The following is a 27664-nucleotide window of genomic DNA, read 5'->3' as shown; positions in this document are numbered from 1 at the left end:
CCTAAGGAAGATACTCTCCGATGATCATATCTGAGTTCCACTTTTTATTGTTTGAAATGGTCTTTGATACTGGTGAGGTGAACCATTAAAGAAGTTATCTAAAGAAATCCAAATCAACACAAAATAATTATACCTGAAAGATCTAGGTAATCTCTATTTTTTTCAAGGCATCATTTTATTCTACTAGTTTAAATAAAATCCCTCTAATTTCATTCTCCTTCTAACCAAACAAAAACTGATTTCTAAATTGATCCCTCATGGCAGACCCAGGTCATTTATGTAAAATGCAATGTTATAGAATTGTGATGATATAGAATTCCTGCTAAAGTAGGTGAATTTTTTTCTAAGTAAAAGGCATTGTTCAAAGGTAATGATATGGCCATTAAGACTTTTTCTCCTTCCAAAAGGAAAAAAAAAAATCAAATGATGAGTAGCTTGACATATAGATTTGCATTCTTCAAACATCTGTCCACCCTAGATAAACTTGATTTTGATTTTGATTAAACTTGAATTTGTAGTCTGTGGAAAGAAAGGTAATCCTAGGCAGGTATCCCCTAGAATACGTAATATATAAAGAATTAACAAACTAATGCACCATTGTGAAGCAATTATACTCCAATAAAGATGGCATGTACATATATACACTACCAAATGTAAAACAGCTAGCTAGTGGGAAGCAGCCACATAGCACAGGGAGATCAGCTCGGTGCTTTGTGACTGCCTAGAGGGGTGGGATAGGGAAGGTAGGAGGGAGACGCAAGAGGGAAGAGATATGGGGACATATGTATATGTATAAGTGATTCACTTTGTTATAAAGAAGAAACTAACACACCATTGTAAAGCAATTATACTCCAATAAAGATGTTAAAAAAATAATAAAATAATTAAAAAAAAGAATTAACATTATGTATTTATATATGATATACATATTTATACATATATATTTGTGTATATGTACAGACACACTTTAAAGCAGCTATAAATTATAGTAAAACTCTGCTGGTGAATGCTTCCTTGGCATATCCATATTTTCTTTATTTATTATCATTTCTCTCCTCACAAGGCTTATAGTTTTCCCCATATTTCGCTAATCAAATTAGCATTTATCATGAAATACTCTTTCATAAATTTCTTTTTTAAAGAAAAACAATGAGAGTAAATTTAACCTAGGCCAAAATAAATAAACCCATCCTCAGAAAAAACAAAAGTTCAAATGTACCTCAAAGATCAACTAGAACTTATTTATGTAACCCTGGGCAAGCTACTTGAACCTTTATGAGTCTCTGCTCATCTGGAAAACGGGAGTGCAAGTCAAAACAACTGCTAAGATTTATTCTAAATCTAACACTAGATGATTGGATTTTCCATTAAACCCCTAAAGTTTCACTAAGATTCCGTCTGCATCGCTGCTACTTCATACAATAAAAAGTGTTATATTGTATAAGGAAAAACACCATGCTGAATGATAATCCACAGAGCAGCTAGCCACCATAGATATGTTAAAGTGTATAAACAGACACACTCCTCCCCAATAAACACACACACACACACTCAACATTATTATAGGGCCCGTGTTGCTCAAACTTAAGCCATTTGAGTTTCATGTAGAATTTGAGTACCACCTAAATTTTTATTCACTCAAAAGTGGAATTTAAGTTATCTCTTTTTTTTAAATCAGACACACCCTAAGCAATCATGAGCTTGATTGTGTTAGCTTTTTGCATTTTTTCCTAATAAAATTTAAAATAAATCCAGTCAATAAAATAAAGTAACATAAAATAAAATTCCTCCAAGTACCATCTAGAATTGGGTTATATACCTTCAGTGGAAAACATACTAAACTTTGGAAAATACCAGAGTAGCTTATAAAAAGAAAGATATACACACTGGTCTAGAATATAAGATTTTGTGTTAAAGGAATCTATTATTGTAATATTTCCACTGCATTTATTAGGATAGAAAATCATCAACTGCTACATCCATTACCTTTCATTAGTTATAGAATCTGATTCCATACATTATTTTAAAAAGGGAACAACAAGGCCACTGGTTAATGGGTAGAGTTTTTGTTTTACATATGAATTGGCATAAGTCCCACTCTCGTCATGCCAGGTGTTGATGCCAAATCTTTTGGAACCATTTAGATCTGTGAACTGAGAACAGCATTTTCTGTGGACAACTGAATAATCATCATCTTGACAAGGATAACCCTATGGGGGGAGGGAGAAAGATAATATTAAATGACTAAAATATGTAAAAAGGAGTGATTTCCAAAAGTTGATCTTTAATGTGTTAGTTGTATTATGATCACAGGTTAATTTTCCAAAAATTGATTAATTTAATCTCTCAAATTACTAACACCTCTTGTATTTGGCTATTGCATTTATAAGTACTTCTAATTCTGAAAGAAGAATCTAGTTCATGGCTGTTTTATTTATAAAATTAAAATTATAAATTATCATATATGTGAATTTTTCTAAACCATAAATATACAGCATAAAGAACCATTTAAATTGTATGACCATCTGCAAAAAGACAAAAACAAGTACAATTTAACTACCATTCAATATCTTTTTTACTAATATGTTATAATCATTCCAAAGAATAATATCTTGGGTTATATTTTTAATAATTGCTATCAAGTCATACTTGCCAGCAAATGCCAAGCTAGAAGATTCATTCCTATGAGAAATTTATATCAGTATAACCCAGTATAATATTTAAGGTATTTATCCTTAGAGCACTTCATAAAAGCTTCTATAGTAATAAAACAAGACACTATCATTGACCATTTCCCAAAGGAAATATTGATTCTCTCAGATTATATCAAGGGTAATGGTAGACAAGAAACATAAAGCCCTTGCACTGATTATCTAATTTCTGCTTCAAACTGGTACTAATTTTAAAGCACTAGGACAATATTGAAATTAAATCACCAAAATGATAAAACAGTGAAAGAACACCAAAATAGTTCTAACCTTAGATTGGCTTTATTGAAAATAAATGAAAATTCTAACCATATAATAATCATTATAGTGTCTATTTATTTACCTAGTGCCTATTATGGGTTGAACACGGTAGTTGAGTATTTACAACTTTTAATCCACAACAGGCTCTGAAGTAAGAATTATTACTCCCACTTCACATATAAGACCATTTGCTTAAAATCTCAGGAGAGAATCTAAAGAATGCTACTGATTCAGCCAGGGCTTCAAGCTATCTACCTGTAAGACACATTATCCCACCAGCACCCTCATGAAATTCTTAATATTTAAGAGATAAAATATATAAACAATAAAATCCAAAAGCTACATAATATCCATGTCACTTTCTATATAGTTTTGGGCTTTTGCTTTGTGTTGTTGGGGGTCTATTTCTTTGGGGTTTGTTTTTGGTCAGCTAGAGGCCCTTTAAATGAGATTAGAGCATCACTTGCCAAACTGCCCTCTAAGTAGGCGGCAGGATCTGCTGATTTCTACCCCAGTTGCAGTGGAACTGAGGACAGCTTCACAGGCGACGTCAGCGCCTTCCTTTAGCATCTCCCAGACAGAGTGGACAATATATTTTGATATGATGAGTGACAAGAATAAATGTGATGTTTTAGGAAAAGTATTCCAGCCGCAGAAGGTACTAAAGACTGAAGGTGAAAAGGACCGGATTCCAGAACTATGATTAGAACTGGATCTCAACAACTCACATATCATTAACTGATGGATGTATAAACAATTCACGATGTGGTCTATTCACACGATGAAATATTATTTGGCAATAAAAGGAATAAAATACTGATAGTTGTATAGCATAGATGAACCTTGAAAACATTATGCGAGGTGAAAGAAACTAAGCCAAAAGACAGATTGTATGATTCCTTATATGAAATGTCCAAAATGGGCAAGTCCACAGAGACAGAAAGTAGTTTTGCCAGGGGATAGTGGGAGGGAAGGAATGAGGAGTGACTATTAATGGGTGTGACTGGATCACGAGGCACCAAGATATGTGGCTAAACATTATTTGTGGGTTGTGTCTGTGAAAGTGTTTCCAGATGAAATTAGCATTTAAATTGATGGACTCAGTAGTTTGCCTTCCCCAGTGTGGGTGGGCATCATCCAATCTGTTGAGGGTCTGAATAGAAGAGAAAGGCAGACAAAGTAAGAATTGGCCCCTTCCTGCCTGATTGCTCAAGCTGAGACATTAATCTTATCCTGCTCCTTGGTACTCCTGGTTCTCAAGCCTTCAAGCTCGAAGTGAATTACATCACTGGCTTTCCGGGGTTTTCAGCTTTGGTTTTGTTTCTGTAGAGAAACCTAAATACTACAGTGGGTATGGGGTTTCTTTTGGGGGTGATGAAAATATACTGAAATTGACTGTGGTGATGATGGTATGACACTGGAGATACACCAAAAATCACTGAATTGTATGTTTTAAAAGGGTGAATTTTATGGCAGGTGAATTAAATCTCAGTAAAGCCATTATTTTTAAAGAGTGGTAAGTAGGGGTGTGCAATTCTGAAGTTAGGAAAACTAATTAAGAGAATGTTTGTTGCCTGTTAACACATAAAACTGAGTGCCTCCCATTATCAGAGATGTATTGGTAAACCAGCTCCCCCCACCAAAAAAAAAAAGCCCACACAACTGATTTGTAATATTTGACAATTTCTGTGGTATAAATACTCCTGCCATGGTTGACTTCAAGCTACCAAGTGAAGTCAGTAGTGAACATTGAGTTGGGAAGACATGAGCATGCTCATCTCATGCAAACTTTAAGAGATGACACCAGCTCACCATGAATCCACTTCTCCCATTTCACATTGTGTAGTAGCCATGCAGTTTGAGTAGATTAACCCCCCTCCCAGTCTAGGGGTAGAATCTAATTGGCCTAAGACAATAAGGACAATCTCACTCCACTCTCAAAGACAGTGATTGGTTCAGTGTTAGGCATGTGACTTGAGTTTGTCCAAACAGCTTAAAGCCTGAGATTTTGTTCAAGGGTTTGGGGGAAAAACATTCTTTTTCCACTATTGGACATAAGTAAGGAAGCATCTAGCCCAGGTTGCTGTTGGCAGCCTGCCTACTATCAGTATAGCATGAAACCAACACCATAAAAGGCAGGCTTGAGAGTCAGTAAAAAGTATCAATGACATTGCCATATCAATCCTTTCCTGAAGCCAGACTTTTCAAATAAATACGTGCCAATAAATTACTTTTACTGTCTGATCTGGTTTGAGTTGGTTTTTGCACAACCTACTAAAAGCATCCTAATACATACTGAATAATCTGCAATATTGAAACACCGAGGTTCTGAGAGTTAGAGCAAGGAAATAGAGCAAAAACAAGGGAGCAGCTGGGCATATATAAAAAAGTAGGAGTCAAGGCAAGCAGTAAATTTGTGCCTAAGCATATACTCAGGAATTAGAAGGATGTAAACATGGAATAGGTGAATAAAGAAGGTTTTCAAAAATAAGAACAAACTATTAGGAACCAGGAGGGTATAATTGTTATAAGGAAGCAGAACAGAGTATGTTTTCCAAAGTTTAATACAAAAGGCACAAAACAGAATAGAAAAAAGCAGCTTCACCAAGAAGGTCCTACCTCAGAGGACCTTTATATTGACTGCAATTAATACCCAAGGCTAAATTGAGATGGTGGGAGTTTTGGACAAGTGAGTAACTTGGTGTACCTCTCAAACCAAGTATACAGGGAGGGCGTAATCATTCAAAATTATTAGTAGTTTTCCCTTTTTGGTGTGTGTAACCACCCATTTTCCCAAGGGGAGATCAAAATTTGTTTTAGAAAAAAAATGGCAACCAAAATGCAAAGTAATATCACCTTCTAATGCAAAATAGGGTTTTTCCGAAAGACAACAGCCTTGCAATCCAGTTCAGTCTTGAAGATTTTAGAATATCAATGACCATACCTGGAAGACTCAGATCATAGATTTCTCCAAGTATGTAGAGAAAACATCCTTTGCCATGAAGGCTTAAACAAGAGTTGGAATGGAGAGTAGGAAGATAGGGAAGAAGTCTGGGGCATTGTAGGAAGACGAAAATAAGGGAAAAGTAAAGCAGGACAGCAGAAACAGTCGATGCATTTCCCAATTTTCCCATCTGTTGACTTAAATCAGACAGTCTCATTGACATAGACAGAGTTTCATTGATGTGGACAGAGGGAAGTGCACTGGATAAATGAAAATAATGGCACAAAGGTATAAGGGGTCTCCTGGCCCCCCATCTCTCATGAGAACTCAGAACAGACCACCACTCAGGCTGTTCTTTCATTTGCCTGGGGCACAGCCAAACCCAAACTGGCGGAACAGCGTGGTCAGGCAAAGGGAGGCTCTGAGAATCATCAGTTCTGAACCACGTTTGTATCCTGTGGCATAAACAAGACCCTGAAGTAGTTGTAAGTCTGCAGAGGGAGTTCAACTGTTAGCTGCAGAGCTGAGCATTGGAGCTAGGTACTGAATGGGAGTCACAGAAGGCTTCTGTGGGGCCCACAGTATCTATGGAAGTGGAAATGAGGCTGAGTCATCTCAAACATGCCATCTCAAACATGCCATGAGGGCTCCAACAAAGCCCAGAGAAAAAGAGTGAGAAACAGAAAAAGACTGACAGTTAACAACAGCCACAGACTATAGCCACTTATGCTGGCAAGGGAAAGAGCAACAAGCTGGACTTGAGATATCATCCCAGTGACTACCACACAGAAAATGCTGCTCTTCCCCTCTGGCATCAGGATGCTAAGTTGCACCCCTCTGTCCATATACCCGGATGCCATCTCAGAGAAAGATACAGTTGCTATTGCTGCATAACTGGCCAACCCATACATAGCAGTGTAAAACAGTAGCCATTTCCAGATTCTTTGGGTCAGGAATTTGGAAAGGTACAGCAAAGCCATCTTATTGCTTCACAATGTCTGAGGCCTCAGTTGGGAAGACCTGAAAGCTGAGAGTGACTTAAGTGCTGGGGTTGGAAACGTCTCTCGTTCCAATTGGTAGTTGATGCTGGCTATCTGCTGGGACTTTAGCTAGGACTGTTGATGGAACAACTGTACAACAACTCCTTGTGCCTGCCTGGGGTTCCTCACAGCATGGTGACTGGGTTCTGAGGATAAGGATGGCAAAAAGAGAACCAGGAGGAAGTTGCGTTACTTTTAATCAACTACTCTGGAAATCGCATAGCATCACTTCCATCATAGTTACAGTTCACCCAAATTCTAGGGGAGGTAACATGGACTCTGCCTCTCAATGTGAAGAGTGTCAAAATCACATTGTAAGAGCATGTGCGATGCCATCACATGTTGCAACCATTTTGGGAAAATAACAATCTGCCACAGGGAGAAAAGTAGGGTGTGTTGGGATTCCTAAGACCACCCCTAGATACAGTGACTTGCCAGGAGGGCTCATAAAACTCAATATATAATTGTACTTGTGGCTATGATTGATTACAGCAAGTTGATTCAAAGCAAAGTCAGCAAAGGGAAAAGGCACATGGGCTAAAGTCCAGAAAAAACCAGGTACGAAATTCTGAGACCAAGAGCCCCCCCTCAGTGAGTCACACAAGATGCACTTAATTCCCCCTGCCATGTGTTGTGAAATGCTATCTACTCGGGAAGCTCATCAGAGACTCCAAGCCCAAGATTTTTCTTGGGGGCCGGTCACACAGGCACCCTCTGCCTAGCACATACCAAAATTCCAGACTTGCAGAAGGAAAACAGGTGTTCAACATAAACCACATTGTTTGTGCAAACAGTTTAGACACAGTGAGCTACTCTTATTCAGGAATTCTTACCTCTAGATGCCAACCAAAGGCCAACCTTGTAAGTAGGACTTATAACAGATAGCAGTCTCAGATCTGCTTTTCTACACATAGGGTATGGGAGAGGATCTCTGAGAAGGTGAGAGTTTTTTCAAGGAAGGTTAAATATCTCCTATAGGAACTATTTGAATTATGGAATCAGACTAAGCTTTAAGAGTATTGAAGAGTTAGTGTTTTCCCACTGGTTATGGGCTCGGGAAGAGGGCCAGTTATCAGTTAGACATACTTCCTCTGCATATGTGAGTTGCAGATAGTCGTTATGGTTTCAACACCCTAACATACTATTTAAATGTTTATTCAACAACTATTTAGTGGGGGTGGGAAGAAGTATTTAGAAACTGTGTATAGAAAGAGATTCGTGAATTATCACACATTATTGGCTGATCCACTATTCTGGGGCCACACAGACCCTGAGTTCTGACAAAGTTTACTTAAGATAGGACAATCACTGCAAGCTTTTTCTGAGTCCTCCAGATAGATGAGGGTAACTGAAAGCATTTGTCTGAAGTGTGGAATGGGTGGGCATCAGAGCACAACAGCTTAAGAGGGGACTAGAGGAGACATTTCACAGAAAGAATTTAGAGGACTTACCAGCCTAACTGGGGATAAAGAACCAAAGATGTTCCATAACTTCAAACCCAGATGTCTGAGAGAGTTCTAACACCACTAAAAAGAAAAAAAGAGACATGGAGATGGAGAGGACTTGTTTAAGGAGGGAAATGATGAGTCACTTCTCAGACAGTTTTAATTAGAGATGACATCAGTACAAAATGTTTATTTTAAAGGCAGTGTGGTGGGACAGATGTCCTGGAGAGAAGTCAGTGCCCTGTGCACAGCAGTGATCATTGGCTGGGGAAAGAGCTATAAAGAACATTACTGGGATCATGGACTATATTTGAATATGGACTGTGGCTTAAATAATTATACTGTATCAATTTTCCCCTAGGTTGAAAACTTTACCATAGCTATGTGTCTTTGTTATTAAGAAATACACATTGAACTGTTCAGAGGTAAAGGGGCACAAAGTCTCCAGCCTATTCTCAAATGGTAAACAATCGCTGACTCCAGGTAAAGATTATATGGGAGCTCCTCTTGCTAGTCTTGTAACTTTTCTGTAAGTTTGAAATCATATAAAAATAAGTTACCCCAAAAAAGTGATGGTTATAGAGTCATGGGAGTGGATGAATTCTCTGAGATTATGTAAAATGAGAGGAGCAGGGTTCTAGGACCCAAATCTTTGGGACATTCATGACTGGGTTCATAAAGAAGCCATGAAAGACAGAGAAGAAAAGGTATGGAGAGAGTGTTGCAATGTCATGAATTCTGAGGAAAGGGAGGGCAAAGAATGCTGCGGTAGCCAACTGCTCACTTCCAAAGAAGCATCACAGAGGTCAAGACCAGACAAAACACAACCAACAATAAGAGCCAATCTCTTTTCACCTTTGAGTGTGCTGATTCAGAGAAGGGTTGAGGAAGTTGAGTGAAACATCCTGATAGAAGACGGAAAAAAGTGTCAGAGAAAAGAATGCTAAGGGCAAACAGGCCCTGTAGAAACAGGAACCACTAAAGACCCAGCAAGACAATCACTCTAGGGAAAATCTGCGTTAGGGTTAATAAAGCTTTCTTCTTCCTTTTCTTCTCTTTCTCTTCCTTCTTCTTTTTAACAGATCACAGAAAGACAGGTTAGGATATTACAGAAGGGTCCTCTTGAGTCCCCAGTCGACCTTCCCTCATTGTGAAAGACAAATAGAACACAGTTTTACCACTTATATCAGGAAAATGTATCAGTGTATCTTTAAGTGATGGGTATCCAATTCTTAGATTCCTATCCCCTTCCCACCCTCATTCCCATAGCCTCTAAGCATCAATATCTCTCAAACCTTTCTTTTTTTAGAATAAGATGACATTACTGTTTCTTAGACAACCATATACCCAGTCCTTACCCATTTTTTCCCAATCTTCCAAGGGGTTGTTCTGTGGTTACACTTATTCTTATTTGATTTCAACCTTTTTATTTAGGACCTTTTATTTTTCATAGTTTTATTTTTCAAGGTTATTTTCAATTTTAGGCCTGCCTTCTGGAACATCAGTAACTCTGCCTAATTTAATATTACAAGATAATTTGAAAGCACAGTCTCAATTCCTTCATCTAGATAGCTCATCCATAAAACTATATAATGGGTTATGTTTCCTGGCCAAATCAGTTACTGCAAACTAACCTTGTGTCCACCATTATGGATAGCTATTAGCCACCTGGCATTCATACAGCAAAGGTCATTCTTCCCTAGCATGCCTATAAGTATCCTCATTTGGTGTACTCCATTTACTCTTAAAAAGGTATTGAGGCAACAAGCTTATTTATTTGAATGTCACATTGGATGGAATGAAAATAGATATTAAAGTAGATTGCTGTGATGTTTTGTTTGATTATTTTCAGTATATATTATGTATAAAATTCTTCCCCACTTACGTGCACTTGACTGAAGACCCACCTTCCCCTAGTAAGGTTGTCTTCTAAGCACACATGCAAAGTGATGTGGGAAGAAAAGAACAATTCCTGTACAGCCAAAATTACTTTACTAACCCTGGGGATCACATGGATAGGCATCTTAGACAGATCCCTTCACTACTTTTAAAATGATTTCATTCCTATTGGATATTTTTTCTCCCAGTGATTGAATTACAGATAAGAGTAATTGGCAAATGCAGCTATAAAGAACATGTAATTAGTTGGATATATTATTGTTACCTATTTAAGAAACCTTTACTATCTCTTTTTATTTGATAAAATTTTACAAAGAAGAAGCATTTGTAAGAAATACAGGTATTCAACTAAAGAAAAAATAGTTATGGGAAATGCAGGGAATTGTATGCTGTGAATATAAGTATAAACATCTATATCATTAATGAGTCTGGTCATCACGAAGAAAAATATGGAGATCTACATGAACAATCACATCACAAAATAAGCTGACTTTTTTTTTTAAAAAAGTACAGATTTTTACATGTATGTTAATGAAAACCCAAAGACGTGGTTAAGTGGGTCTCCGAGGAACCCTGGTTCTTTTTCTTTATATAAATTTATTTATTTTTGGCTGCGTTGGGTCTTCACTGCAGTGCACGGGCTTCTCATTGCAGTGGCTTCTCTTATTGCAGAGCACGGCGTGTGGGCTTCAGTAGTTGTGGTGTGCAGGCTCACTCGTGGCACACAGGCTCTAGAGCACAGACTCAGTAGTTGCAGCGCACAGGCTTAGTTGCTCCGTGGCATGTGGGATCTGCCCAGGCCAGGGCTCGAACCCGTGTCTCCTGCATTGGCAGGCGGATTCTTAACCACTGTGCCACCAGTGAAGTCCCTAAGCTGACTTTTAAAGACTAATATCATTCAAACTTTAGTAATGGCCAGCATCAAAAACTAAGCAATACACTATTAAACCTTAGTTATTGACACGTTTTTCTTTCTTATGCACAAATTTTGATTGTTCCTATCATTTTAATATAAAAAATAAACATCACCTTTCTTATTCCTCAGTCTACATTCTATGAGGACACTTGCCACTGTTTTATATTTATAGTGGTGTGGTTAGATATAAATTTGAGGCCCAGGGTTCTTGATTTTTCAATTCTTTTTCTTTCTTCTTTACAAAAGTCAAATATGCTCACTATAGAAATTTAAAGATAATCAAAAGGAGGAAAATAAAATCTCCCAGAATCCCAAGTTCCCTGAAGTAGAACTGAGCTTTTATGACTTGACTCAGAAACAAAAGGAGGTCATGGTTACTTAACTTCAGAAAGCAACATAAGATTAAGGTACACTATCAAAGGAAACAGGGTTCTTTCCACTAAAAGGACACATGCTAAAAAATACTTCGGGATCTGAGTTTCCTGAGAATCAAAACCCCAAATTTCTCAGCTGTTGGTGATACATAAGGTGAGCAGGAGTTAAAATATTTATTTTTTAATTTTCAAGTAGACTTGAATTAAACATCTGCCAAGGTACTTATTCAAAAAGTATTTGGTCATAAATAACTATTAGGATGAGAAAGGGTCAATGAGAATCAAATCAAATCAAATCACAGAATTTGAGAGCCAGAGAACTCATAAAGATCTTTCTGTCTATATCAGTGAGAGTTCTCCAGAGAATCAGAACCAATAGGAGACAGATAGAAAGAGAGAAAGAGAGCATAGAGAGATATGATAGACTATCTACCTATCTTATCTATCTCTCTATCTTATCTATGTATCTACCTGTCTCTGGGGAAGCCCTGTGGAGCTATATGAGCAGCGGCCAGCAGATCCTAAAGTTGAAGCTGGGGCCTAGGAAATGCAGTCCCTTAGTGCTGGCAGAATGCCATGAGACTCAGATTCAGAATTGTTTGCCTATAAACTACAAAATCATGCCTGTATGTATACATATAAGGTCAGCACACATATGTGCAACACACATTGAATTTAGGTGGAGGAATTTAGGTGGAGGCATGAATTTAGGCGGTGGAAGGCCATCATCTCCTTCTGAACCCAAGTAATAGAGGGCTGTTTCTCTGGTTAACTAGCAGCAGCATTTTGGAACACCTTGACATTAATCAAAAAATACTATGTACAATCATGTGGCCCCCTTCCCTCTTCTCCAATTCCACTCCCCCACCAGCATCTCTTTCGCAGAAGAATCTAAAATTCTAATTTCATCTCAGTCAATAGCACATAATAAGATAAACAAGCATAATCAGCAAATGGCCATGATTCTTTTGTTAATAGATAGTGATTCAGAACCTTAACAGGACAAAAAAGAGAAAATTAAATAGTAGATATATTAAGATGCAGTACAAAGCAAAGTAGTACTAAAATAAAAGTCATGAAGACACATCATTAACTCTGAAACATTACCTAATTAAAGTTCAGCCTTAATTTTCCGAATAAAAGTTTGGCAAAACCACACTTTAATCTAGACTACAAGGCTTACACATGATTATTCCCTGTGGCCAGAATTACATCGCACAACTTTTCGTGCTATTATGTTTTTTAAACAGAACAACAAAAACAACAAAAGAACAAGAAAAAAGGAAAAAGACTGCCTATACTGGAATGAAATTATGGAAGATCATGGGGACACAGAATGGAGCAAAGATACAAAGAGAGGGCCTTAAAAAGAAGTGGGAATGAAAGCTAATTTAGTTGACAGGTGATACTTCCTATAGAACCACCAACCTGTTCTAGATTAACTTTCTGACCCAGCTGTTGGTGGTTTTCAGCAAATCACTCTTTCCCTTATCTTCTTTTTAAAGCCACTGTTAGACATCCCTTCCTAGGAAGCAGGAAACTAAAGACAATTCTAGCCTTTGGGGAGTTTCTTTCATGTGACTGAGCCTAAAAGAACAATAAAAGGCTTTTTTTTTTCAGTACGCGGGCCTCTCACTGTTGTGGCCTCTCCCGTTGCGAAGCACAGGCTCCGGACGCGCAGACTCAGTGGCTATGGTTCACGGGCCCAGTCGCTCCACGGCATGTGGGATTTTCCCGGACCGGGGCAGGAACCCGTGTCCCCTGCATCGGCAAGCGGACTCTCAACCACTGTGCCACCAGGGAAGCCCAATAAAAGGCTTTTGATGATGCTCACCTGACTCCTTGGTCTGGGATGATACTCAAAGTATTTATAAATCAGTACACACCAGGCAGTCAGATTAGGCAAGTTCTGGATACCCCTGGTCAGGCAGGTGTTAAACTACCAGAAGGTCCAGGCTGGGCCCACTCAGCCATGAGGCACAAAAAGCCCAGTGCCTATGGCCCATAGTATTTTAAAGGGCCCACAAAAATGTTTTCATTTTTTATAAATCAGAATTTTCAAAATGAATATAACAATAATGTGAATGTACTTGGTGCCACTAAATTGTACACTAAAAAAGGGTTAAAATGGTAAATTTTATATTATGTATATTTTACCATAATAAAAAATGCAAATGCCATTTTGAAATACCAACTCTATTAAGTGATAGAAACTCATACTGAAGCCAGGAAATGATGTCAGTAATTTAATATCCATAAACATCTTAGGGCAGTAAACAATGGCAGCTATTATACAGAAAATTTTGCTTAAAATAGGGTACAAAAGTCCAAAAGTACTTCTCAGAACAAAATGAGTACTGTATGATTTAGTTTTGTGTAATAATACTCATTAGTATATTGGTAATAATTTCAGGAGGCTTAACAATAACGTGGTCACATAACATGGCCATAAAATACCATAATATAGTCACAAAAAGTCATAAATAGCCAAGAAGACAAAACAGTATAAAAGTATAAAAGGAAAAAGGATAGGTAATCTTTACAAAATGCCAACGAGAGGTACAGCCTAAGAAATATATCTCTTGGGCTTCCCTGGTAGCACAGTGGTTGAGAGTCCGCCTGCCGATGCTGGGGACGTGGGTTCGTGTCCCGGTCCAGGAAGATCCCACATGCCATGGAGCGGCTGGGCCTGTGAGCCATGTCCACTGAGCCTGCGCGTCCGGAGCCTGTGCTCCGCAACGGGAGAGGCCATAGCAGTGAGAGGCCCGTGTACTGCAAAAAGAAATAATAATAATAAAATAAAGGTATCTCTTTAATAAGCCTTTAAATCCAAAAAAAATGAATATAATCCAACATGGATTATATTTGTCTTTATAGCAATGCAGTGGTAAAATGTATTAATTTTTTTTTTCTTTCAATGGAAGAAACTCAAGGCCACAGTAAATTTCCAAATAGCACAGAAATATCAATATTTTAACAATGCTATATCTGTACCAGGGCATAGAACGCCAGTGATAGGATAGGCCAATCCTACCACTGTTGGTAATATTTTAAACAGATACAGCCTCTTTTCTTACCTACTATGAAACACTGCTTGGATCCCTTGTAATCAATTTGGAATGCATGCCAACTTTAAAACATAATTCTATTAAAAACTTCCTCAGCTTTTTATCTCTGAAACAACTAGGATATGCAACACTTTTTGCTTTAAAGCTACTTATACGTCTGGAAAGATAATTCAATAGGCAGCTATATTTAGGAAAACAAAATGGTACTTCACACAAAATGATCAATCAGATGTACTCAAATGGCAGCTGCAGGGCTGAGAGGAGCCATGTACCTCCAAAATGCTCCCACTGAGGGACTGGTCACTTGAATCAATCTTTGGCCCTACCTTTCTATCCTGATATATTGTAGGTTGACTTCCAACACCCATATTTAGAATCTAGCCAACACTCTGGCTTACCATTTTTTCACCTTCTCAAGTCAATGGCTTGGATTCCATTATAGAAACTCATTCCCATGACCACATCTTGGGATCTGTCATTCCCCAAAATTGTTCTACATCTGAAATATCAAAAAATTCCAGGACATTCCGTTTGCTCACTACTTCTAATTCTTCTAGCTCTCTCACTCCTTCACTACTGTTGTGCTTGTTCTTTTTTTAATTCCCTGGACCCTTCAACTTCCTGAGTTTGCTAGTCTGTGCCTGAACTAATTATTTTCCTTACTAATCCTTAGTTTCCTTACCATTACCCTCAGCTCACTTGTCCTTTGTCTCAAAGGCTCACATACCCTACAAATAGCCAGCTTTAGACCAATCTTCTGATGTAACTTCTCTGTAACTTTTCCTTTATTTTGGTTCTTTGGGAGAATGATAGGGAAGCTTTTAAGAGAAGGTATCTTTCATTGAAATTGGGTGAGTCATAATAAGTTCAGTAAGTCCCCTACATACGAACCTTCAAGTTGCAAACTTTCAAAGATATGAACGTGTGTTTGCATGTCCATTCATGTAAATTAGTTCACGTGCCTGTTGTACATTGTCACGTGTGTGCCTCCTCTACAAGTGGTTGTGCTTTTGTGTGCTTTACTGTCCAGCACTGTTGCTGTGCAACACGAGGAGCTTACTAATGAAGACCTACCTGATGAAATTGGAGGCCCAGAGAAAGGACGAAGAGAGACAAGAGGAAGAAGTAACTGAAGAACTGAAGAGATTCACGACACAGGAAGTGGCAAGGGGATTTTCTTTATTTGAGGAGGCACTGTTAGTTTTTGAGGTACAGGACTCGAACATAGAACAGTACATGAAGTTTGCAGCAGCCATTCAGAATGCAATCCAGTGCTACCGTGTCATCTATGATGAGAAAAAAAGAGCTACTACCCAGACATCACTGGATCGTCTTTCAAGAGGGAAGATAGAATTGAATCCAGCAAGGAGCCAGAACCTGTGCCATCAATGTCAGGCATGAGTGAAACTGCAGCTTGCCCTCCGTCTCCTATTGCTGACTATCCTCCAGCTCTACCATCTCCTACCTCCACCATCTCCCACCTCCTCTCCCTCCTCCAGTCAGTAACTCTTCTTGCCAGTTCACTCGATGCCAGCCCCTGTATGCTGGCTGTTGTACTGTACTACTGCACTTTTCAAGGTACTGGACTGTAAGATTTTAAATGTTTTCTTTATTTTTTGCATTTGTTTTTTATGTATTATTTGTGTGAAAAGTATTATAAACCTATTACAGTACAGTACTATATAGGCAATTATGTTAGTTGGGTACCTAGGCTAACTTTGTTGGACTTAACAAATTGGACCATGAACACGCTCTTGGAACAGAACTTGTTTGTATGTTGGTGACTTACTGTACCCAGCTTTAAGAGGTGGAGTTCTGAAGAAGTAGCTTGCAATTCTCTTTCATTTCTCTCCTTGGAAATGATTTCATAGCTTCCTAATATTCTGTATTTATTCATTCACATCTAGAGCTATGGGGAGATAATTTGCATTCTCCTTAAGACTTCTTATGATGCTATCCCACTTTATGCAATTATGAATTAAGCAAATGTAAGAGACCATAATATAAAAATTTATAAAGTCTCAATTCATGCACAAAATTTAAAATAATACGAATCAAAATATTTTAAGATTTCTTCAGGAATTGCATAATTGCAAAGGTGGTAGCCTGAGTGAATGGTGAGCTATGTTTACGCTAAGGCCACATGGTGAAGTCTCTAGCAAGTAAAAAATATTCTCCTTATTTTGTCAGTATTTTATGAATCATACATTTGTTTATGTACACAGTAACTTCTAAGTCAGAGTTCAGTCACTCTCCTGCTGTTACTTAACCATTCACTGTCATTACAATTTAAAAGATTTTTTGTATTCTATAACAATGTAATGCAAGCATTCATTAATGGGGTGCTAGAAGCAGGGCTAAAAACATGCCTTAAAATCAATTCCTTTGATAAAGAACTTAGAAGTGAATGAACAAAACTCTAAATAAAGCCAAACAACTGCCAGTGCATGCTGCATGCTGTACTGTTAATGTGGAAACAAGCAACATGAGAAATACTAGAAATAATGCTGAAAAAAATAAAGCACAAATATACAACACAATAGCTAAAGATTCATGCACCCTGAGAACACATCGCACATGCTTTATATTTATGCTCTTGGGGAAACCAGTCCTCTGAATTTTGTGAGTTTTTAATTACGTGTCTTACAACTTCCTTTTGTTTGGAGATGGAGCCAAATCCCATGTATATAAGGAAATGAGCCTGAATTGCATTTTTAAATAATATATTTGTTTCCTTGTGGGTTTTCTGATTATAAAACACCATGCTTACTACATTAGAAAATGCTGAAAAGTATAAAGATGAAGAAAATCACTTAGAATTTCACCATTCACTAGTCAACTTTACTAGCATTTTGACAGTTTCTTCAGGCTTTTTTCCTCTATACTTTTACATAGTTTGGATAAAATACACATACAATTTTGTATCTTAATGTTTTTCTTGACCTTAAATAAGAAGATTTATCAAGACATTAAGAACTATCCATGGACTTTCTAAAGGCTATAAAATATCTCTTCATGTGATTATAACCTATTTAATTAGTACTGTCAGAGAAGAAAAAAACTTTCCTTTACAGTTCTAGGTTCTTCTGACTGGTCTAAGAGTTAAACTGACATGAGACAGATTAACAGGAAAAAGTCTAATTTAATTTTATACATACAGGAACCCCACATACATGAGAAGGTCAGAGTCCCTAAATACATAAGAGGTTCAAAGACAGAAAGGTAAAATAAGGTATACACGTCATCCTGAGCTAAGGAATGGGATAGGGGCCTGGAGCTTCCAAGAAAAGGAGGTTTCACAAGACAATAAGAAAAGCAGATGTTTGGCAATTAGACATTTGCCCTACCATACAGATGGGGCTACTTAGCTCAAATTTATCTCTGTAATAACTTTTTTATTTTCTGGGAAAAATTCCCAGTTTAAATTCTTCTAGGTAGTTAAGGGAGGAACAGTAGGTTATCTTGAACACACAGGGTCTCATGTCTTTAACTCAAAAAAAACCTCATGCAGGAGTGACAAATTTTGGGGAGGCTCATTCTGAATCCCTAGAGCACTACACCTAATACTAAAACATTAGGTAATTTCCAAGTTTTGCTGTAATACATAATTCAATGATGAGTATCTTTGGATATAAATTTTATCCCTGGTATGAATTATTTTTCTTTGGGGAAATCCTTAGGAGAATTATTAGATCAAATAGTATCTCAATTCATATCACCAAATTCCTTTACAGAAAGATTAAAATAATTTACAATATTCCTGGCAATAGAAAAAAGTACCCATATCACCCCACCTTTACTCAATTGAGTATTATTATTTTAAAAAATATTGCCAATTTTATTAGCATAAAAATTTATTGCTTTAATTCATATATTCTATTATTTGTAGATTGGGATTTTCCCTGTATTTATCAGCTGGTTAATAATAATAATTTCCTACTTTGTGAATTGTCTTTATATGACCTTTGCTCATTTCCCTAGGGTTTTAACATTTTTCCAGCCAATAGGTTTGAGTTCTTTATGTATTAAGCATATTAATCCATAAGCCATCATATTTGCTTTTCTTATGGCTTGAATGCTATTTTTTAATGAGAAGAAATAAATAAGATTAAACATAACGAAAGTAGTATCATGAACAGTTTACTTCCCTAAATTGGTTATGCCACTGTTTCAGAAAACTTGTGATTATTCTCATCTGTTTATACTTTCAAATAATTTTCAGAATCTTAGAGTTCTGATAGAAAACAAAATCAATTGGAATTTTTAATGTAATTATATTAAATTTATAAATTTAACTTATAATTTAGTTTTCCAGTCCCCTCAAATGGTAGTTATTCCCTTGTATTTGAGATTTCTGTCTTAGTTACCTTTGGTGTATATTTATTTATTTATTTATTTATTTATTATTTTATATATATATATATATTTTTTTTTTTTTTTTTTTTGCGGTACGCAGGCCTTTCACTGTTGTGGCCTCTCCCGTTGTGGAGCACAGGCTCCGGACGCGCAGGCTCAGCGGCCATGGCTCACGGGCCCAGCCGCTCCGTGGCATGCGGGATCTTCCCGGACCAGGGCACGAACCCGTGTCCCCTGCATCGGCAGGCGGACTCCCAACCACTGAACCACCAGGGAAGCCCGGTGTATAGTTATTAAAAAAAAAACAAAAAAAAACAAAAACAAAAAAAAAACCTTAATGCCTTCAGTAACAATTTATTATTATCTTCTTGGAATCTCTCATGGTTTGCAGTCAGATGGCAGCTGGAGCTGCAGTCCAAGCTTATTAGGGTGGATGTCCAAGATGGCTTTGTCGCTCATAAGTCAAGCTCATCAGTGTTCCTTCTCATGGCCTCTCCCTCCAGCAGAGTAGCCTAGATTTCTTACATGGTGGCTCAGGGCTCCAAGAGTTGGAAGCAGTCTTATTAAAGATAGCCTAGATTTGGCATAGGATTCCTTTTGTCATGTTCTATTGATCAAATCTATCTAAATTCAAAAGGTGGAGGAACATTTACCTCTTGCTGGGGAAGTGGCCTGTCCACCATCTTTGGAGACGATCTACCACATATTCATTATTAATCTTTATTTGATCTAGAATTTTCTTCATAAAAGTATCTAAAATTTGTGTTGTTATAGTAGTTTGCATGTTTTTTCTTTTATAGCCTACTAAGCAGTTATTGCTAATATGAAGGAAAGATATTGTCTTTGATACATTTGATACATTTATTTATTTAGTAATCAGCTTACTAACTGGTCTTATTCATTCTAGTTACTTATTTTAACGTCTTGGTTCTCCTGAGAAGATAATCATACTATCTGAAAATAAAGATTTTTTTCTCCTCTTTTTCAATAGTTAAGTCTCTTATCTATTGCACCAGTTAAGACTTCCTAAAAAAGACTAATAGGAAGCAGCCTTGTTTTGCTTTTGTATAATTGTTGTATAATTTTTAAGTACAAGTTTATTGAAGTTGTAAGCTGGACATATTTTATCAACATACATATTTCCCAGAGCTAAATTAAACCACTTATTTTCATATGCTAATACAATACAAATGAATAGAAAGGTAGGTTCTTATGCCAGATAAATTGAATTTAGGGAGGGGGACAATAAAATAAGATGAGGAAGAAAGTAATATATTTTGGACACTGCAATATTTTCTCCCTGAAATCTATAAACTTATTCCCAAAATAAATCATAACCACAAAATATTCCATTAACTCCCACAAATAGCTAATATCTCTGAATAAATATAAAACATCATAAATCTCAGCAATTTGTCCTTTCTTCTCAAGCATGACTATTTACACTACATGTAAAGAATCATATTAAGTACATAAATATTTAGAATATGGCTTTTCAGCCCTCTTATACTCACAAGTGGCTGATATTCATATGGTGGAGCATATTCTTCAGCATATGTTGTCAATGCACACCTAAAAAGGGTAAGTCAGTATTTAAGAAAAGAATGACTCCAAAAGAAAAATATTTTAAAATTTTAGTAGCATGTGTTTTATACGCAATAAAAACATTTCAAGGAAGATTGGCCCTTGTAAAAATTTAAAACTTTTAAAATTCCCAGGCCTCATTTATAGTGTTAACTAACACCAGCAAGGTGCCTTCCTTCAATTACTTCCAATTCAGCACCACCTACTATTCTCCAGTCCTAATGATATGCTACCAACTCCAAGTCCCTAAGCTCAGGTGCATTCCAGACAAAGCGTTCTCTTTTCCACTCACTTTCTGCTTCTCAAACCTTTTTGACCCTATGCCCCGTGTTCTCTGCTAGATGACAACTGAAAAATAATAGAAGACAACCAGTTGGACTGAGATTACATAGCTTCCCCAACCTCCACCCCATGACACACATAGAACGGGTGAATGAAACACATCCTCCTCCCCCAAGTCTACAAACACAGCCAAGGGAAACCACGCAGTGCTAGTAATGAAGAGGATATTCATTAGAATGGGAGGCCATAAGCTGATGTCCCAAGACTCAAAGCTGGAGTTTGAACTGCCTATCAAGGGCAGGAGACATGGCCTTGCGTTCACAGAAGGCACAGAGCTAAACTGCTACTTACAGCCAGGAGTCTGTAAAGGCTGTACCTCATATCAAAGAGACCAAAGAAACTCCAGCCATCAGACCAGAAACTTGCAAGAAAGTTTCTCTCTGTTCAGCACTCAGAATGGGGGAAAAAATTATTCTCCTATGAGAAATTACAGTCCTGCTTCTGTTCCTGGCAATATTATGGGATTAGATGGTCAAAGAAACTTCTCTGAGAACTGCACTCCTAAAAATATCGGGTACAATGAAATTTAAACATTTTAACGCATGGCTGGCCTGGTGGGAAAGCAGAGAACTCAACAAGTAAAAGAATTCAAAAATAATTAGGAAGTCAACTAGGAATGGTTATTGGGTACAGGTGCTAATATTTACCTGCTGGTAAGCACCAATTGCTGCCGGTCTTTCAAGGTGTGATTCCCAGAAGGGCAGCATTAGTATCATCTGGGGACTTGTAAGAAACGCAAATATTGGAGGCTAACCCAGATCTGAATTAGAAACTCTGGGGGTGGGCCCAGCAATCTATGTTCTAACAAGTACTCTAGGTGATTCTAAAAGTCTGAGTATTGGCAATTAAAAGAATAAAAATTAGAAATGTAACGTTCAAACCAGCAAATAGGATATTATTTTTAAATAACAATCTAATAAAAAGCAGAAGAGGAGAATAAAAGATAAAAATCAGAAGAACAAATTAAAATCATAAAAAGTTAAATATCTTGCCAATCACAATGAAAGTAAAGGGACTAAACCCATCAGTGAAAGTATTTTCTCGAACTTAAATTGAACATCAAGTTGTATGATACAGCCCAACTCTATGCTTTTTTTTTTTTTTGGTTTTTGCTTTTCAAGTATAGTTGATTTATAATATCATATTAGTTTCAGGTACAGGCATAGTGATTCAGTATTTTTATAGATTATACTTTATTAACAGTTATTACAGGGGGAGAGTTCCAAGAAGGTGGAGGAGTAAGACATGGAGATCACCTTCCTCCCCACAAATACATCAAAAATACATCTACATGTGGAACAGCTCCTACAGAGCACCTACTGAACGCTGGCAGAAGACCTCAGACTTCCCAAAAGGCAAGAAACTCCCCATGGACCTGGGTAGGGCAAAAGAAAAAAGAAAAAACAGAGACAAAGAATAGGGACGGGACCTGCACCTCTGAGAGGGAGCTGTGAAGGAGGAAAAGCTTCAACACACAAGGAAGCCCCTTCACTGGCAGAGACGGGGGTGGTGGGAGGGAAGCTTCAGAGCCATGGAGGAGAGCGCAGCAATAAGGATGCAGAGGGCAAAGCGGAGAGACTCCCGCACAGAGGATCGGTGCCGACCAGCACTCACCAGCCCAAGAGGATTGTCTGCTCACCCGCTGGGGCGGGCGGGTGCTGGGAGCTGAGGCTCGGGCTTCGGAGGTCAGACCCCAGGGACAGGACTGGGGTTGTCGGCATGAACACAGCCTGAAGGGGGCTAGTGCGTCACAGCTAGCCAGGAGGGAGTCCGGGAGAAAATCTGGAACTGCCTAAGAGGCAAGAGACCATTGTTTCGGGGTGTGTGAGGAGAGGGGATTCAGAGCACCGCCTAAACGAGCTCCAGAGACAAGCACGAGCCGCGGCTATCAGCGTGGACCTCAGAGATGGGCATGAGACGCTAAGGCTGCTGTTGCCACTAAGAAGCCTGTGTGCGAGCACAGGTCACAATCCACACCTCCCCTCCCGGAAGCCTGTGCAGCCTGCCACTGCCAGGGTCCGATGATCCAGGCAGGGGCAACTTCCCTGGGAGAATACACGGTGAACCTCAGGCTGGTGCAATGTCACGCTGGCCTCTGCCACCGCAGGCTCGCCCCACATTCCGTACCCCTCCCTCCCCCTGGCCTGAGTGAGCCAGAGTCCCCGAATCAGCTGCTTCTTTAACCCCGTCCTGTCTGAGTGAAGAACAGACGCCCTCAGGTGACCTACACGCAGAGGCGAGGCCAAATCCAAAGCTGAACCCCGGGGGGCTATGCGAACAAAGAGAAAGGGAAATTTCTCCCAGCAGTCTCAGGAACAGCGGATTAAATCTCCACAATCAGACTGATGTTCCCTGCACCTCTGGAATAGCTGAATAGACAACAAATCATCCCAAAATTGAGGTGGTGGACTTTGGGAGCAACTGTAGACTTGGGGTTTGCTTTCTGCATCTAAGTTGTTTCTGGTTTCATGTTTATCTTAGTTTAGAGCTTCCTATCATTGGTAGATTTGTTTATTGATTCTGTTGCTTTCTTCCTTTTTTTTATATATTTTTCCTTTTTCTCCTTTTGTGAGTGTGTATGTGTATGCTTCTTTGTGTGATTTTGTCTGTAGAGCTTTGCATTTACTATTTGTCCTAGAGTTCTGTCTGTCTGGGTTTTTTTTTTTTTTTTTTTAGTATAGTTTTTAACGTTTGTTATTATTGGTGGATTTGTTTTTTGGTTTGGTTGCTCTCTCTTTCTTTTTCTTTATTACTTTTTAATTTTTTTAAGTTTTAATAATTTCTTTTATTTTTTAATTTAATAACTTTATTTTATTTTATTTTATTTTATTCTTTCTTTTTTTTCCCTCCCTTTTCTTCTGAGCCATGTGGCTGATGGGGTCTTGGTGCTCCAGCCGAGTGTCAGGCCTGAGCCTCTGAGGTGTGAGAGCCGAGTTCAGGACATTGGTCCACCAGAGACCTCCCGGCCCCGCATAATATCAAACAGCGAAAGTTCTCTCAGAGCTCTCCATCTCAACGCTAAGACCCAGCTCCATTCAATGACCAGTAAGCTACAGTGCTGGACACCCTATGACAAACAACTAGCAAGACAGGAACACAACACCACCCATTAGCAGAGAGGCTGCCTAAAATCATAAGTTCACAGATACCCCCAAACACAACACCAGATGTGGTCCTGCCCACCAGAAAGACAAGATTCTGCCTCAACCACCAGAACACAGGCGCTAGTCCCCTCCACCAGGAGGCCTACAAAACCCATTGAAGCAACCTTACCCACGGGGGGCAGACATCAAAAACAACGGGAACTATGAACCTACAGCCTGAAGAAAGGAGACCCCAAACACAGTAAGTTAAGCAAAATGAGAAGACAGAGAAATACACAGCAGATGAAGGAGCAAGGTAAAAACCCACCAGACCAAACAAATGAAGAGGAAATAGGCAGTCAACCTGAAAAAGAATTCAGAGTAATGATAGTAAAGATGATCCCAAATCTTGGAAATAGAATGGAGAAAATAAAAGAAACGTTTAACAAGGACCTAGAAGAACGAAAGAGGAAACAAACAATGATGAACAACACAATAAATGAAATTAAAAATTCTCTAGAAGGAATCAATACCAGAATAACTGAGGCAGAAGAACGGGTAAGTGACCTGGAAGATAAAATAGCAGAAATAACTACTGCAGAGCAGAATAAAGAAAAAAGAATTGAGGACAGTCTCAGAGACCTCTGGGATAACATTAAACACACCAACATTCGAATTATAGGGGTCCCAGAAGAAGAGGAGAAAAAGAAAGGGACTGAGAAAATATCTGAAGAGATTATAGTTGAAAACGTCCCTAATATGGGACAGGAAATAGTCAATCAAGTCTGGGAAGCACAGAGAGTCCCATACAGGATAAATCCAAGGAGAAACATGCCAAGACACATATTAATCAAACTATCAAAAATTAAATACTAACAAAAAATATTAAAAGCACCAAGGGAAAAGCAACAAATAACATGCAAAGGAATCCCCATAAGGTTAAGAGCTGATCATTCATCAGAAACTCTGCAAGCCAGAAGGGAGTGGCAGGACATATTTAAAGTGATGAAAGAGAAAAACCTACAACCAAGATCACTCTATTCAGCAAAGATCTCATTCAGATTCAACGGAGAAATTAAAACCTTTACAGACAAGCAAAAGCTGAGAGAATTCAGTACCACCATACCAGCTTTACAACAAATGCTAAAGGAACTTCTCTAGGCAGGAAACACAAGAGAAGGAAAAGACCTACAATAACAAACCCAAAACAATTCAAAAAATGGTAATAGGAACACACATATCAATAAATATTTTAAATGTAAATAGATTAAATGCTCCGACCAAAAGACACAGACTGGCAGAATGGATACAAAAACAAGACCCGTATATACACTGTCTACAAGAGACCCACTTCAGACCTAGGGACACAAACAGACTGAAAGTGAGGGGATGGAAAAAGATATTCCATGCAAATGGAAATCAAAAGAAAGTTGGAGTAGCAATTCTCATACGAGACAAAATAGACTTTAAAATAAAGACTATTACAAGAGACAAAGAAGGACACTACATAATGATCGAGTGATCAATCCAAGAAGAAGATATAACAATTGTAAATACTTATGCACCCAACATAGGAGCACCTCAATACTTAAGGCAAATGCTAACAGCCATAAAAGGGGAAATCGACAGTAACACAATCATAGTAGGGGATTTAACACCCCACTTTCACCAATGGACAGATCATCCAAAATGAAAATAAATAAGGAAACACAAGCTTTAAATGATACATTAAGCAAGATGGACTTAATTGATATTTACAGGACATTCCATCCAAAAACAACAGAATAAACTTTCTTCTCAAGTGTTCATGGAACATTCTCCAGGATAGATCATATCTTGTGTCACAAATCAAGCCTTGGTAAATTTAAGAAAATTGAAATCGTATCAAGTGTCTTTTCTAACCATAACGCTATGAGACTAGATATAAATTACAGGAAAAAAATACTGTAAAAAATACAAACACATGGACGCTAAACAATACGCTAATAAATAACCAAGAGATCACTGAGGAAATCAAAAAATACCTAGAAACAAACGACAGTGAAAAAACAACAGCCCAAAACCTATGGGATGCAGCAAAAGCAGTTCTAAGAGGGAAGTTTATAGCAATACAATCCTACCTCAAGAAACAAGAAACATCTCAAATAAACAACCTAACCTTACACCTAAAGCAAGTAGAGAAAGAAGAACAAAAAAACCCCAAAGTTGGCAGAAGGAAAGAAATCATAAAGATCAGATCAGAAATAAATGAAAAAGAAATGAAGGAAACAATAGCAAAGATCAATAACACTAAAAGCTAGTTCTTTGAGAAGATAAACAAAATTGATAAACCACTAGCCAGACTCATCAAGAAAAAATGGGAGAACACTCAAATCAATAGAATTAGAAATGAAATAGGAGAAGCAACAACTGACACTGCAGAAATACAAAGGATCATGAGAGATTACTACAAGCAACTCTATGCCAATAAAATGGAAAACCTAGAAGAAATGGACAAATTCTTAGAAAAGCACAGCCTCCAGAGACTGAACCAGGAAGAAATAGAAAACATGAACAGACCAATCACAAGCACTAAAATTGAAACTGTGATTGAAAACAAAAGCCCAGGACCAGATGGATTCACTGGCGAATTCTATCAAATATTTAGAGAAGAACTAAAACCTATCCTTCTCAAACTCTTCCAAAATATAGCAGAGGGAGGAACACTCCCAAACTCATTCTACAAGGCCACCATTTCCCTGATACCAAAACCAGACAAAGATATCACTAAAAAAGAAAACTACAGATCAATATCACTGATGAACACAGATGCAAAAATCCTCAACAAAATACTAGCAAATAGAATCCAACAGCACATTAAAAGGATCATACATCATGATCAAGTGGGGTTTATCCCAGGAATGCAAGTATTCTTCAATATATGCAAATCAAACAATGTGATACACTATATTAACAAACTGAAGGAGAAAGACCATATGATCATCTCAATAGATGCAGAAAAAGCTTTTGACAAAATTCAACACCCATTTATGTTAAAAACTCTCCAGAAAGTAGGCATAGAGGGAACTTACCTCAATGTAAGAGAGGCCCTATATGACAAACCGACAGCCAACATCATTCTCAATGGTGAAAAACTGAAACTATTTCCACTAAGATCGGGAATGAGACAAAGTTGCCCACTCTCACCACTATTATTCAACATAGTTTTGCAAGTTTTAGCCAAAGCAATCAGAAAAGAAAAAGAAATAAAAGGAATCCAAATTGGAAAAGAAGAAGTAAAACTGTCACTGTTTGCAGATGACATGATACTATACATAGAGAATCCTAAAGATGCTACCAGAAAACTACTAGAGCTAATCAGTGAATTTCGTAAAGTAGCAGGATACAAAATTAATGCACAGAAATCTGTGGCATTCCTATACACTAATGATGAAAAATCTGAAAGAGAAATTAAGGAAACACTCCCATTTACAATTGCAACAAAAAGAATAAAATACCTAGGAATAAAACTACCTAAGGAGATAAAAGACCTGTATGCAGAAAACTGTAAGACACTGATTAAAGAAATTAAAGGTAATACAAACATATGGAGAGATATACCATGTTCTTGGATTGGAAGAATCAACATTGTGAAAATGATTCTA

General features: G+C 37.8%; 1 protein-coding gene across 1 annotated transcript in view; it reads right to left on the bottom strand.

Annotated features, from left to right (window-relative positions):
* Window positions 1–1935: 1935 nt before the first annotated feature.
* Window positions 1936–27664, bottom strand: part of CFAP95 (cilia and flagella associated protein 95) — an 82544-nt gene continuing 56815 nt past the window's right edge. Inside the window, exons 5-6 of the mRNA XM_065879595.1 lie at window positions 20526–20583; window positions 1936–2210 (exon numbers count right to left, since the gene is read on the bottom strand). Of these exons, the coding sequence (XP_065735667.1) occupies window positions 2019–2210; window positions 20526–20583 (250 nt within the window). The 3' untranslated portion in view covers window positions 1936–2018. The remainder of the gene's footprint in view (window positions 2211–20525; window positions 20584–27664) is intronic.

Source organism: Phocoena phocoena, chromosome 6 (assembly GCF_963924675.1).
Source record: "Phocoena phocoena chromosome 6, mPhoPho1.1, whole genome shotgun sequence".
Taxonomy (NCBI): domain Eukaryota; kingdom Metazoa; phylum Chordata; class Mammalia; order Artiodactyla; family Phocoenidae; genus Phocoena; species Phocoena phocoena.
The sequence above is the reverse complement of the archived record's forward strand: the minus strand, read 5'-3'. Positions and strand labels throughout refer to the sequence as shown.